The 15,188-nt window shown below is 47.4% G+C and overlaps 3 protein-coding genes across 3 annotated transcripts; all 3 read right to left on the minus strand.

The window, feature by feature from the left end:
• Window positions 1-5,272: 5,272 nt before the first annotated feature.
• On the minus strand, window positions 5,273-8,683 carry BDW43DRAFT_302665 (putative serine/threonine protein kinase (Kin4); the record flags this gene model as incomplete). The annotated part of the gene is made up of 3 exons (XM_032045280.1): window positions 5,273-6,804; window positions 6,948-7,242; window positions 7,310-8,683. 3 exons carry the CDS (start codon window positions 8,681-8,683, stop codon window positions 5,273-5,275), a joined length of 3,201 nt encoding a protein of 1,066 aa, XP_031896892.1.
• A 363-nt stretch (window positions 8,684-9,046) lies between these two features.
• Window positions 9,047-10,186, minus strand: BDW43DRAFT_170736 (uncharacterized protein). The gene is made up of 2 exons (XM_032038735.1): window positions 9,195-10,186; window positions 9,047-9,128 (listed from the first exon to the last, which is right to left on the minus strand). Exon 1 carries the CDS (start codon window positions 10,059-10,061, stop codon window positions 9,477-9,479), a length of 585 nt encoding a protein of 194 aa, XP_031896893.1. The 5' UTR covers window positions 10,062-10,186; the 3' UTR covers window positions 9,047-9,128; window positions 9,195-9,476.
• A 3,411-nt stretch (window positions 10,187-13,597) lies between these two features.
• On the minus strand, window positions 13,598-14,407 carry BDW43DRAFT_314304 (uncharacterized protein; the record flags this gene model as incomplete). Its single annotated transcript, XM_032047783.1, has 1 exon — window positions 13,598-14,407. The coding sequence occupies one exon, from the start codon at window positions 14,405-14,407 to the stop codon at window positions 13,598-13,600; it is 810 nt and encodes a 269-aa protein (XP_031896894.1).
• Between the last annotated feature and the right edge of the window lie 781 nt (window positions 14,408-15,188).

The raw sequence follows: 15,188 nt of genomic DNA on the forward strand, positions 1-15,188 counted from the left end.
TTGCGGCGCTCCTGTATTAAGGAGACAATGAATATTCTGTGGTCCACGGGGACAGTCTACGTTTGGCCCTCTCGGCCGCTGAGCATCCGCGCCACATAGTGGATGGTCGAGCGATACGGCGCGGAGACAGGGGGCGCTAAATCTGCGACAATCAGCACATCAAACGGGGAGGGCACGGCCTCGATTTAGCCGCCGTTGGCTTTTGCGCCAGAACGGAGTGGGTAATGAGAAGTTCTTTGGCGCAGGCATTGGTGCTGGGTTTGTTTATCTTGCGGCATGAGGCTCGGTGCACGTGATGGTGATGCGCTGCGTTTTGAGAGCCGCTTGTTCAATTGATCTTTTTTCTTATCTTAATTTTGGTTTATATTCTGGTCTTGGTCCGGTTTTCTTTCAAGTAAAAATTTGCTCTTGACTTTTGTGGGTTCCGTAGGTGTTAGATTATTCAAGACCCTAAAAGTACTCTGGAAAGGGTTGAATGATGAAGGCAAAGAAAATACGGTATGTTAATGGTCAGACAGACTGTGAATAGTAATAGAAGTGACTGACAATAAAAATCATTCCAGGAAGAACAGCAAACCAAACAAACAACGTCAATATGTCTTGGGAGACCCCTTGCTTGGCTAATTATGTTTCTAGAAACCATCACAAAAGGTGTCAAACTAGGGTCATGTGCCCTTTTGATAAGGGATGATAATGCAAAACCCTAAGAATAAGTCTCCAAATGAAATACACCGTCCTCCCTTTTTGGCTAAGTATCCCAATTTCCCCGAGTGATCTCTCAAGAATCCACCCCCCATTTACCAATCCAATAGTTCCGGCACGTTTCTTGGCTTCGCTTCCTGGCTGCTGATCACCCGAGGCTGATTTTCGGGTCGTGTCGGCCCAGATGCTTGTATAAGGGACAACACCTCAGCTTGCGCAAGGAGCGGCCAGCTTCGGCTTGGCGGGTTATTGGAATTCCCTGGATATTTTACGAGCTATCCCCTTTATTCTCGATAACTCGCCGGGGGTTACCAAAGCCAAGAGTCTGCAGGGAAGGGGGATCTTCCAAAAATGACGTTCGTCGCCCCGCTGAGCCGGGAAAGAATGTTCGAAACATGTGAATTGCACCGTGTCCGATCCACCTCGGGGAAGCAGATTGGGGATGCTCATCCTCTGTAACCCACTATCTCTGCAGGTGGGATGGGACACAGATCGACCTCCCTCCCGGTATCATCCACGAACCTTCCCGGCCCCTCTTCCCCTTTGAGTATCTTGGCTACTTCCCTCACCTGTATAAATAGGTGACCGATTCCAACCGAGAAGGTTCTCCAGATCAATCCCAATCCTCTTCTTCTTTCTCCTCCGGACAAAAAAAAAGTCTTTCAGACCCCAAAGAACTTCCCTCTTCAAACGCCATATCTACACCTTCATATCATACCTTCCTCTTTTCCCACCTGACAAGATGCTCACCAACACTCCTCTCCACAAGTTCCTCGTTCTCTCTCCCATCCACTCTGGTCCTGCCAACGACCAGGCTGAGAGCAAACAACCAACCCAAGTCCGTGAACGCTCTAGCAGCCAGTCTTCTACGGCTTCCACCGGATCTCCAGGTCCTCTTCCCAATGGCTTCCTCTACCTGGGACACGAGCAAGACAGAAACTAAACTCCGACGGACGCCACATAAGCTTGCTCGCGCACACCATCTTACTACATAAATCGCGCTGGACACGATACATCTGCAAGCGACTCGGCCCAATTTCATCCTGCACCGGACGAATGGAAGGAGCTTTAGCGGTTTCATTTCTTTATTTGTTTTCAAACATGAATTTCTTTGCATGGTTCTTTCGGATACAGTCGATTCTTTTATTCTCTTTTTTGATGGTTTCGCCTATCTCTCACCATAACAATATACCACACCGTCCACTGCCGGGGGAAGGGGGAAGAGTAAAAGGGGAGGATGAGGATATTTGCCAAGGGACAATAGATATGTGCCAAGCCCTGAGCAGTGAGATCAAAAATCAATAGGCCGCGCTGTGTTATTCCACCGCCAAGCAATGATAGATTCAAGATCAACATCTTCTATTAACTCTGCCAAGATCCCTTGATGAGAAAGAGCCTGGCGTTGCTGCGACTGGTAAAAAAAAAAAAAAAAAAAAAAAAAAAAAAAAGTAAATCCCCAGGGTCCTCTTCCGTCCCCCACTAGGTAAAAATCCGCCGTGGGGAGAAGGAGGGGGTGTTAGAGAAGGGAAAATCCAACAACGCTATCTCGAGCTTTACAGGAGCTTACCGTGTCTACCCAATCACTCCCCCGGAAGCTCAGATCCTTCAAATTTGACAAGGCACGCGCTCATCCTACTATTAAGAACAGGCAAATCATTACGATATTTTCGGAATTCTAGACCCATTCTTTACACTTTCCCGCGGAAAGACTTACCCCGCCAAGTGAAGCAAGCCCACATCCCTCGCCCCCGATTACCCCTTCAACGCTTAAGAAAAAAAGCAAAGGGTAGCAAAGAAAAAAGCAAATAATCAACTGGATCCATTGCATCATCGTCACTATAACTGATAAGCCAAATGCCAACCTCCGGGTGGGGTATGGGATGACGATCTACTCCGTTCCCATTGAAGGAAGTCGGTGTAACCAAACAACTCCCCGCTCAAATATGCAGCAATGCTTTATTCGTTATCTTACTTTCTTGGCCGTTTATGTGTACTCCCTCCCTGCATAATCTAGGTAGCACATCATTTTCACTGTGTGCATACGTGTGTACGTGGGCCTGTCGTGATAGTAGATAGGCCCTCCATAGGGCGGATGAGATGTATCATACTTAGGGTTCGCAACTATGCATGATTGCCAAGCTCGGTCACCGAGGTCATGGGACCGGGGCTGAGTCGGACAGGAGTTATGGAGTACCTGCTCGGCAGAATATAAATTAAGTGTCATTTTTTCTTTTGCAGGGAAACGTTGGAAGGATTAATTAGATTAAGGGTATCTCTCAAGCTTGAAGATTGTTTCAACTTCAAGTCGGGACACTTTTATATTATCATCGGTAAAACTAGCATATCCCATTGTATTCCTTCCTCCCAACCAAATTAGATTCAGTAGTTGGCTAGACATGGAATGAGAGAGATCTAGTACGCTCTAGAGGTCCAGAAAGCTACTAGTATTCTCCTGATCGCGTTCGACTTGGTCGATCCTGTATCCGGGTGACCAAGTTAGCAAAGATTAACTTTTTTACTGTTTTTAATGGTATGATAAGGGGCACAGGTCTGATAGACTAAAAAGCCTTACGGCGCATAAAACAATGACTACTCGTAGTGGGGCGGCCATCACACAGCGCATTAGCTAAAATATATAGCTATTGACAAAGAATTTCAACACTTTTCTCTACTATCTCGCACCATACCCACCCACCCCCAACTGTTGGTTGAATTTAGCAATTTCCCCTCATCTCGACACCCAACATGGGAAAAACGACTATACACGCATTGGAAGCCAACAAAGTCTCTATAGTTTGCCACTACAGACGGTGGTGGAGTGGAGAATCACTTCGAAACAAGATGACACCCCATTTGAGGACATATCCAAGCTCTGACTAGAGCCTCAACCCTGACCTTATTATGATCTGCGTTGCATGACATGTTCTCCTTATCGTGGTAATCGGGACTTCTGAGTCCAAACAACTTTATACGGCCTAGGATAACAGCATATCCAAGTATAGAATAGTGTCGGTACAAAACTATGTGCACTACACTGTCAACCTTGGTGAAACTTGTCTGTATCAACCTGTATATCGACATGGGCAGTGTCTTCTCTTGTGACTCAACTTTTGAGTATCGGTGGGTTTACCTAGATATATCGTCCCCTCTCACTTTCATGTATAGGATAAGCACTTACATACCCTGTACACAACAACAACCCGTCCAACACCAACGGAGAAGTAAAAGAAATAAATAGAAAGAAACAAATAGAACAACCACAAAAGCTACTAACTGGCCATCCCTGTCTAATTGTAGATCCACTTGGTCGAAGTTCTTGGCTGACATTCCAACACCACGTCCAACAATGGGGATTGAGAATGGGCCTAATAGAGTCATACGTGTGTTGAAGTCGACGGGTAAACCCAAATGTTGGTTATACATGATTTCTCGGTGTTCTTGTGACTTGCATGTTCATCTATGATCTGATACTATATGGGGCCAAAACAAATGCTCCGCCCCGTTCGCCTCGGCGCTTAGCTTGGACTATAGACGCCGGTGGGGAAGATAGTCAAGGGTCTTAGCAGTACTATAAACTATGAATAGATAACTCCAAGACATTTTCAGGCAGTGTAAAGCCCCCCCAAGGTGGAATCCCAGAAAACTTCCAATCAATTTGCTGTAGTAGTATCAGTCAAATTAAAAGGCCATAATATAGACGTGACACGCAGATAAGCAGATATCCTAGTCCAATGCACAAGCTACAATCGACAACTTCTCACCGTGATCAGAGGAAAGAAAGAAAGTGAAAATAGATGTATCTAAAGAGAAAGGGGGAACACGACCATAGATCGAGCACCAGACACCTTCTAGTGAATAGTAAACATATTAAATTACCCTCAAATAGTCCTGCTCAGCTAAAATGTCCGCCGTATCATATCAAAATCCCCTCCTTCCGGAGGGCTGTGACGTGGTAAGAAACAAGGCAAGAAGTAAGAAAGGCTGCTCAAGAAATGGACAGGAACAATTTACAGTCAGGGCTATAATAACAGGGAATGGAACGAAAATTTGAACAAAGGAACTAAAAAAATTTATTCGGACAAAGGAAATATAAGTTAAAAAAAAAAAGGGATAAAAAGGCTAAACATGGATATGTATGCGGGAACAAGGTTGCTGGTACAAGAGAGGACAAACCGATAGCTGCAACAGAAGGGGACGAAAGCTGCTGGGTATCATGGGGTATCCAAATAGCCTCTCTGCTCTTTAATTGTTGGGAATCTAAGAGCCTCCTCGACTCGAATCCTCCTTCCAAGTGTAGTATCAATTGGGAGACGGGCCTAATCCATCTTGCGTATGGAACTCTGGAGTCCGAGGTGGACGACACGGCGTCTCGGCAACGCCTGGAATGTGTCAAAAAGTTATTGGACCTCTTCATAGTCATTTTTGAGCCCGGAACACAAGGATGAAAGAAGACAACCAAAATTGCCTGTTGATCTTAAATGGGGTTGCATGGACACGCCAAGATGTCGACATGTTAACCTTTGGGTTGGTCGAAAGAAAATAAAGAAAAGAAACAAAAGATTATCTTGTTCTACCGGTCGTCGCCAGCCCTTGACTTCGCCCGTCGACGGAAGAAATCCATTACTTTCCTGGCTGCGCCAGAGCTACCGGAGTGATGTGATGAATCGCGCTCGTACTCATAGGCATCCGCAAATTTCCGATGGTTCTTCTGCAGGACACTGGGCCCTCGTGTTGGTCGGCCAGCTGGCGTAGGTTGCTGTTGCGCGCTATCAAACGGACTATTGTATTCGTCATAGTAATTTGGTGTCGAATTATTGGCATACTGGTTCCGATAGTAGTGGTCATTGTCATTTTGGTACACCTGTTCAGCCGAATAAGAAGTCGGGTGATACGTCGCGGATTGGGTTCCATGCAATACCGCAAATTGCTCATCAATGCGGGCTTGATAGTTGATGGGCTCATCTTGGACAAAGACTTCATCTGCCGGGCCACCTTCTGGCATGATCCCCATTGCATCCTGTGTTCCGTGGCTAGTCGCACGTGCACGGGGTCGTAATTCCCCAGCAGATGGTTTTTGCTGCGCGCGATTATCCACAGAGCGGTCAGCCTGTGACTCGTCGTCTGGAGTTTGTGATCTACTCGAAGAGAGGCCTTTTAGAGAGAAAGATGCTGGCAAGAGGGAGAATCGGCGAGGCCGACTCTCGCCCCCTGTTTCGCTCGTCTTCCGGTTTGATCCATATTGCATAGAGCGGCGTGAGTCCATGGACATCCGGGGGATTTCGCCACCATACGGGTCTCTCATACTTGTAGGAGGATAACGCTTGCCGCTCTTTTGGCGGGTACTTGCTTGCCCACCACGCCCTCCAAATATGGAGCCAGACCGTCCAAATAACTTCTCGCCAAGGCCCGAGACAGTATTTGATCGCTTGTGACCCTTCGGTGGCTCTTGTCGGGGGGTCGTATTGAATTTGGCAGGAAGAGCCTGTGCGCTCGGGCGGCCAATCGACACTACATCCTGTTGTGAAGGATCTTGAGGGATCGGATTCGAAATAATGTATTGCTTGCTCTTTGGCTGTGCCAATCGGCCGTGCGCATTAGTCGCCGCCACAGTTGGTGCCACCGGCTGTCCATAAGATCCTCGTGAAGGCAAACGGCCGGTATTGAATGAAGCCATGGAGGCACCCGTGGTAGGTCGCATAGGATGCGTTGGGGGCATGGTCGACGATCCCGTGAGTGCCATTGAATCCGAAGTTGAGCGAGGTAAATGCCCCGATGGTGGGCGTTGCTGTACCTTTGAATCCCCAATCTGTGCGCTTGGAGGCATAGGCGGGCCTTGTGGTACGGCTTCGGGTGGCGAGACAGTCTCAACATCTCGGCGGTTTGCCATTGTTCCAATTTGCGCAGGCTCAGCGGTTTCAATAGCAGCCAATGGACCTACCGTATCAGATTCCATGCTCTCCCCCCTCGTAGTCTGCGACTGAGGAGCGACATATTCGACCTGAACGGTTCGCCGTTTTGCATCTCGGGGAGTCTTCGAACTCTCGGCTGGCTGTTCCTGGGAGACGTCTCCTGAGTGGTGAACGAGACCTCCCAAAGAGGAAACTGTGCTTTGGTATGTTTTGGGAGGCTCTCTAACAGACGCACTGCGTCCAAGAGAGGGGGCCTCTTTAGGTTGCTGTTGTTGTTCTGTTGGGAGGTAACCGGTTAGCAGGCAAAAATTTGCACACATCTTGAGTATATCATACCATTTGTCACAGTCGTGGTAGCAATATCAGCGACCTTAGTTGTGCTACTAGTTATATGCGACACAATGTGCGAGTATTCGCTGAGCCAACTATGCCGTGCAACCTCAAACAAATCTGCTCGCTTCCGTGGATCCGGCACCAGTATCCGCCTCAAGAGATCACGGGCATGTGGAGTTACGTATTCAGGGAACGTGAGAGGCGTCGTAACGATATACTTGTAGAGTAAGTTGATGTTATCGCCATCCGGGTTCGCTGGATCGTCATCAAAAGGCAGGTAACCGGCAAGCATTGCATACTGGACAGGGCATATGTTAGGATTTTCAACGTGTTAGGCTACAACACAAAATCAGCTAGGTCCTTACCAAGATGACACCGCAGCTCCAAACATCCACTTTACGTCCGGTATACAGCGAATCGCTAACAACGAGCTCTGGTGCGGCATAACAAGGGCTTCCACAACTAGTTTGCATCAAATCACCACGCCTTAAGCCCTTGGCATTGGGTCTGTCAAGGCGCATCCTCTTCACAAACTCCTTGTTCGTAAGATTGTACTCAATCTCCTCGCCCAGCTCATCGACTGGATCAAACGTATTCGCGAAGCCAAAATCTGTGATGATGATATTGCGGTTTCGGTCCAGTAATAAGTTTTCCAGCTTTAAATCGCGATGGACAATTCCCTTTTTGTGGAGGTAGCCGACACCAGATACTAACTGCGCAAAGAGACGACGAGCAGCATTGTCTTTGAGATATCGGTTGTTCAGTATATGGTCGAAAAGTTCGCCACCGGACGCGTATTCCATGATGATACCGATGTGCCTATCGGTCTCCACCATCTCATGGAGCCGGACGATGTTGGGGTGGGAAAGATCGCGCAAAATCGAAATTTCCCGATAAATCTTGGGGAGCCGGCTGGGATTCGATCCAAGAGATTCTCTCCGGATTAGCTTGATAGCCACTTGAATACTGCCATCTCTCTTCCATCCCAGCTTCACTTTCCCAAACTCGCCCTCTCCCAGCGTTTGTCCCAGGATGTATTGACCAAATGTAGTTTCCTTCCGCTTAATCGAATTCTCGGTGTAGTCATGCCGACTTCGCAGCCCGCCGCGACCTCCGTCATCTACGCCATCACTGCCGACCAAGCCTAGCCCAGGAGTTGGAGCATCGTCAGTCGAGGGAGATACCGATGTACCAGCTTGTCGGACTTGTTCTCGCTCAAGATCTACCGATGGGTCGCTCACTAATACTTGGTTAATGACTGCGCTCGACTCTTTCACCAGATTTCCTTGGCCCGCAGACGACTCTACAGGGTCCTCCGAGCGTATGGGCGCAGCAGAAGACGAAGCTGCCTGGCTCCGACTGCTCGCCCCCGCTCCTCTAGACGGGTCTTCGGACGTCCTTGGAGCTTGTCGCCGCGACCGTGAGTCGTCCCTTTTCCTCTCGCGGTGGTTCGTGCTCCGCTCATCACCTTTGCTCTTCCCGTGACGCGATCCTGAGACCTTCTCGCTCGAACCGTGGCTTCGTTGAGTTGAAGATGTCCTCGGTGGTGGAATAGGCGGTGCACCGAGAAGGTCGGGATATATGGGGGATCGGAGGGCAGGCGCAGGCGCCGCCGAGGTCAGGGCTGGGGTTGCATGAGCGGTGCGTGGTAGGGTCTGCGATTGGGGGTCGCTCATAGCCGAAGAAGCTGTCGGGACCAGGACAGAAGGTGACTGCTGAGAACTTAGCGCACCGTCCATTCTAGGACCGGGTGAGTGATTTGACAGTCACAGCTGCTGCGTGGACCCAGTCTGAGAATTTGAGAAATGACGTGACACATAACTGAAATGAAAGGTTGATACACAAATTGGATGGGCAAGTGAAGTAGTAAATATGGTGGGGTTGGCAGTTGTGTAATGAGGAACCGTTTGCATAGCAGGCGACATACCTCGTTTAATCCAGGTGCCGCAGTGCCCAAGGGGTAAAGATGCTGCGTTACGGTCCGAGACAGCTTCTCCAGGCACGCGTACACAGAATTGTGGGTGATCACCTCACTTTGCTTGACCAATTGCGATCGGCGACGGAAGTTGATATATCAAAACCCTCCAGAGGGTTGTATGTTTGAAGAATTTTTTTCCACTTTTTTTTTCCCCTATCCGCTAGACTTGAGTGCTAGTTGCTGGTCCGTTCGGTCGGGCACCTAAGCTATTGATTTGAGTTAGTTCCACGATGGTCAGAACAACCGAGAAGGGTGTAAGGGAGATAACTGACAATCAACGGACAATTCGGAAAGGGTACAGGGCAATAATAAACACAGTGGTCGTTGGTATATCGAGGACGCCAGGTCAACAAGCTAACGGGTTAGCGGGGAGAAGCGACAACGAAGCACGCGCGTAGAGATGACCGATCACTTGATGGTCTCCCAATGTATTCTTTTTTCATCAAATTTTTATAGGTTTTTTTTTTCCCCTTTGCTTTCTTTCCCACGAAACCAGACGAGTAGGAAATATCTGCACTGCAGAGTCGCCTCTCGTACTTCACCTCTCTCCACAGCTATCTACTACCCAGTTGGGTAATACGGTTGGGGTGGAATGTGAGAACTCCGGAGACGAGACCGAACAAAAACGCGGGCGGAGAGGCAGCCTCGGAAGACGCGATTTCAACCACCACGAGCCCACTTCTGGGTCCTTTTTGAGTCGAGATTGGCGCGAAATTTCTCTTTCCACAGCGCTTCACCGGCTCAACACTGCTGGATGAATTGACAAGGCAGAGTGTAGGCTGCGACGAGAAGCATGATCGACTTGAAGGAAAAGAATTGAAGAAGAGGCAAGAGGGGTGGTGGAGGAGGTTCGACCCTCTGTGATCCGGAGAGCGGACAGGGGGGCGGCGCGAGGGGAGATGAAGAGCCGGCGGGAAGTGAACCAACCCCAAAAAAAAAAAAGAACGGGTCGGATGGGCCTCGAAAGGGTGAAATAATTGGCACCCAAGGGAGGGGTGGCAGAAACAGGAAAGAAACGAAAGAAACGAAGAAGAGGACCAAACGGGGTGGGGGAAGAAAAGGAATTGGAGAGGAAAAGCGAAGAGAAGAGGAACAGACGGAAAGGATGATGGGAAAGAGAAGGGAAAGAGTAAGACCATGAAAGTGAAAGAGAAAGCAAAACCCAGTATGAGTTGGAGCTTGGATACCCTCTTTGTTTTCCCCTCCCGGACCAGTTACCAGTACTAGCTTAAGGTACTTGTTCCTACAAAGTAACTAAGGTAGCAGTAAGTCGTAGTTGTATGGGATGGTACCTGAGTTACTGACTTGCAACTAAGAACTAGAACCAAAGTAGACTACCTTGCTTTTGCTGGCCCGGGGCGAAGAGAGAAGGGGAAAAAAAAAAAAGAAAAAAAGAACAGTAAACGTAGCGGGTCTGCTGAATTGGACCCAACAATTAGCTAAAACTGTCCAGCACTACTATTGATCATGATTATGACATGGTATGAGGTTCTGTATAATTATAGTGATTATAATGAGCCCAAATTGTGATAAACCGGAAGAGATAATTCTCAATCTCCGTGCATGAATATGGACCAGTATCTTTTACAATGCCGTTCCTGGTATAGTTGAGTGGATTATCCACTTACTTGACTTGCTTGTTGGTTCTCGAGAGACAAGATCTCCCGAAAGCAACCATGAGCAGTGAGTACGTAGACTTTCCTCTTCCCAAAGGCCTGAACGTGTTCTTGTCCCTTACCTTGGTGGGCTGGGATTAATCTGGGCACTAACCTAAAGATATTAATAGCGAATACTCCGGGGTTAGTACTGTTGCTGCATCCTGAGGTTTCCCAAGGACCGTTACCTTTCAAAACGCTAACTAGTAGGTGCTACGACATCACTAGTACCTAGTATATCCACCCTACTGCATTCAAATGTACGTGCTGTTACATGGAGAAATATGTAGGTACCATAGTACGTCCAACCGTACATTAAAAAAAACACACACGGGATAAGAGACGACAACACCGTTGTTGTTTTGTTTCTAGACAGACTGCGCTTCAATTCGGAGATGAAAGTTGCCAAGTCATCAGGGGTAAAGCGAACCACTGTTTCATCTCCCGGGACGGCAAGTTCACTAGAGCCTCTGGGACGAGCCGATCGTCATCTTGAAGCGCCGGTGCGATGATTCTAACGCTCCTGATTGGCCCTGGAGCCGGCGTTGCCTTTTCGGAGCACTCCGTACCCCTGCCACTTTAGCGCCAGTTCTGAACCCAGGGATTTATTATGATTTTTCTTTTCCTTTTTGTTTTGTTTCATTTCTCCAGAGAGCTCTAACTACGTACTTACTAACATTAGCCTACTGCAATTATATCACCCTAAAGAGTTACTTACAGCTATCTAGAGTAGTGTAGCAGTATCTATGACGACCGGCCAACCCCCCGTCCTCTCCCCTTACTAGCCAACTTGTCTGTAGGGATGTCACTGACCCGGAGTTCTCTCTCCCAATGGTGGCTTGGCTAATCGGAATCTCGATGATTGTCTGTTATTCGTGAGCTTAAATTTCTAATCTTCTGGGTTTGCTGATCATATTATCTATCTTATCTTCAATATCTTCCTTCATTCTTTGCGTCCCGCATTCCAAAGGAGATCTCCATTGCCCCGGAGTTAAGCCAACCTGTCATATTCTTACATAACCTTTTTAGCTCGACGCATGAAATATCAACCAATATCAATGGCGTAGTAATGCAGACATATGGTAATGTATCCATCCATCGACAGAACATGGTTTGTTAACTTACAATAAAGCAACACTTTACGGTAGACCCTCACTTGAACATGGATATCCCAACACTTAGTTGTAACAACAATCCAATAAAGGAGGTAAATAGATATATACACCCAGCATATCCTACTCGGAAGGATTCCTCAGCCTATAAAGGCACTAAACTATCAAACACTATTATAGTGTACATGACATTCTCATCCGAGAGACATTCCTCCTAAACTCTATCTACCATTGATAACAGCCACCCTACCTTGCATGCCCATCAAACTCTGCTTTAGAAAAGGGGAAAAAAAAGAAACTAATTCTACGACTCATCACCTATTTACCCAAAAACCAATGCCGCATGTAATATCCACAGGATAGGCAAATTATAAATTCAGCTGCGCCACAGGCCTCAGACCTTTTTCTTTTTCTTTTTTTTTTTACATAATCCGTTGCGCGGTTACCACGCCGATACCTCTCTCCCCTCACTTTTACAGGGATTGCTATGCACCTCCTATTAGAAAAAACAGTTGTAAGGCTTCCCCATGACTGAAATCCTGCAAGGGCGCTCGCATGGAATGTTCTAGTCTCCTAGTTGTGTTCTGTTATACGGTTCTCTGTTTATGCCTTACTTTTAGAAGCTGTATCAGATCTGATACCTTTAGAAGGCATTTGGTACTGTAGGTACCCGCCCTCTAAGTAGAGAGGCAGAGGCACATTTGATGTACTATGTTTCAAAGTGGCACCTCAATATCTCAGCACACGCTGATTTGAAATGGTAACGTGAAAGAGCGTTTGATGGTCCTCCGTTGGCTATGTGTATGTGTACTTCTTTGTTAATCGATAGTATATCAATGCTAATTATGGAGTTTGAGATTCTTATTATCTTCTATTGTGTTGGCAATGCGCGCAGGAACCAGATTCATGCCCATGCTCACTCCTAAATTGTTGAACTAGTAAATATTCAAAAGGCTGTTATATTCTTAGATAGAGATTCTAAGCATGTTTGCCTCTTTAGCGTTGTATATACTAGTACAGAGCTTACTACTGTGGCAATATGAATTAATCGTCTAGTATATGACTTTTTAGTTCTTTTTAGATAAGCTCTGTGCATTACTCTTATGCTATCGAGCACTCGGTATCTCTCAGTCAGCCGCTAGAACATGCAAACTTCGTAGGACATTCCTTGTCAACTATATATTCTTCGATTTTTTTCGTATATCGCCTTTCTGGGTTATTACCATCATAGAGCTTTCCTTAATACAGGCCCTGTTGTGTCACACCAGGGCAGCCAACTCCTCCACTACATCAGGTATTCGCTCTCGTATCGTACTCGGCTCACACCCTTTTCTTTTGTGCCGCGACTTGCGAGAAGAGCTGTGTGAACAAGAGGCATTGAGACCAGTGGCCATGAATCGTGGTGGGGCCTCCCCTGACGACCGATACCAGATTGATCTCTTGAAAGTTTGAATGTAAATTCAGATGAGATCTTGGAAGCACATCATTCTATCCTGAAGGAAGCCTGAAAATCACTGCATATCTAAAGGGGAGTGCCAAGAGAGAGTTTTGACTCCTTCGGGGCTATAACCAAGCTGACGAATGATCTTACCAGATATCTCTGCTGGTTTCATCCCATTTGTGACATTGCTTTTGTAGAAACGTGTGTAAAGCACATTTGAAGATTTCTGTTCAGCTGACCCCTCGCTTTGATGGTGTCGAGGAAGCTCTGAAGTTACAACCCATAATCGACATTAGTAGTAAACAGTAGCCTTCCATCTAGTTATGGAAAAGCAATCCGTAGTGGAATGGGAGTCTTTCCTCCTTTCATTGAGAGGACCTCTGTGTCTATGATCCATGTGTTTCTGGTGTTGTTTTTGTACTGGCGCTGTAGAGCTCCTAGGTCGTCAATTACCTCATGGACGAGCTTCAATTCTTATTTGGGAATATTGATTTTTTGGAACTTGTAGGTCGATACAAGATCAATAATTGCTTCGCTACGCCCAAAAAGTGTTCGAGGTCGTCATTGGCAGAGACCATACTCTCCGGCTCATCAGAACGATATATGTCGAACGGCCACGCCAGGACCGGTCCCCCGTACGCAGGACGAATGGCAGTCGCTATGGGCTCATCCGAATCGTTGGGCGAAGACAAGATGGATGGGCCAAGGCCCCGCTGCTCCGCCGCCAGGCGGCCCCCCCCAGCGCGAACGGCTTCATTCGACAACTCACAGTCCCACGATTCTCCTTGGCGGGCCTTGAAGTCTTGCGCGTGGGGGCAGGTGGAGGACTTCCTCGCCCAAAGGCAGTTGGCGCAGGATCCCCATAGAATCCCATAAACAGATTTTCGGAGGACAACTCGGGAACCCCCCACCAAGGACTGAAAGGTTCCACAATTGACGCAGGCAGCACAACGAGAGGCGCTATCCTTTTCAGGCCCTCGCAGAATGATCCTCGCAGTATTGAGACCCGGGTTTGTCTTATAGGAACAGTTCGGGATAGAGCACGTTCTGTGGCCATCCACCAACTCGGAGATTTTGCAAAGTGCTCTTAAGAGAGCGGTCTGACCCCTCAAGTACTCCTTTTTGGTAGATGTAACTTCATGGCTCTCTTCATCCTCGCCTACCTGCTTTTTTTCACCGCCTAATACGCTATATTTGGTGTTCTTTCTTAGGCTGTGTCCGTCTTCTGCATTTGTAATGTTGGTCGCATCGTTTAGACGACTGAATTCTTCACTCATGGACTCAATCCACCATTTCATGTGATCGATCAATTGCTGTGTTATTGTAAACAAATAGACAAACTGGTCGTTTCTGAGACATCTCAAGGACAGGCCGTCTATATTTGAGAGTTGAAAAGGTGTATATATTGGGTCTATAGCCGAAGCCACTGGCGCGCCAAGGGAATGTTGCCAATGAGGACTCTGAGGTTGGTATACTTCCCTTGGGTAGGGCTGTATAAAGTGTTGCGGTGATAGTTTGCATGGACAGGGCTTGTGTACACAGCCCGGGGTATACATATATTGGCGTGGATGCCAACGTTTTTCATCGAAAACTTCCCAAAATCCTTCGCGTGATCTGTGAACTATCTAGTGTGAGATAACTCAGCTCTTAGCGGCGGCGAGTGCATTCTTCGACATTGGAACAGCCGTTCCAGAGACACTGTTGTGATTACATCCTGGCAGTTGAACCGCAGGCTTCCGGAGGACAAGGCTTGGGCTAAGTCCTTCTGACTGAGGTTTTGCGCTTTTACCGTGATGATACAAGAACACTTATGTGTGAGCATAGGACGAGGCAAGGCGGCAGACCGATAGTCACAGCGCTTAGGCGAGGATAAAGTGTGCTGAGTACATATGTATACCTTTGAATGTAGAGACTTCCGGCAAGTAATCTGTAGAAGATATCGTATATAAATTGTATTTGACGATTAACGAACGATTAGATTGATGATCATTAGTACTATCAAGAAGGCCTCTCTAGGGGCGAATTACAGGCCCTTTTATATATGGCTTCATAACAAAG

Source organism: Aspergillus alliaceus (genome assembly GCF_009176365.1).
Source record: "Aspergillus alliaceus strain CBS 536.65 unplaced genomic scaffold BDW43scaffold_46, whole genome shotgun sequence".
NCBI lineage: Eukaryota > Fungi > Ascomycota > Eurotiomycetes > Eurotiales > Aspergillaceae > Aspergillus > Aspergillus alliaceus.

What these genes read in the sequence shown, in the direction of transcription:
- BDW43DRAFT_170736 (XM_032038735.1), bottom strand. Translation starts at nt 10,061, where the DNA reads ATGGTCTTACTCTTTCCCTTCTCTTTCCCATCATCCTTTCCGTCTGTT.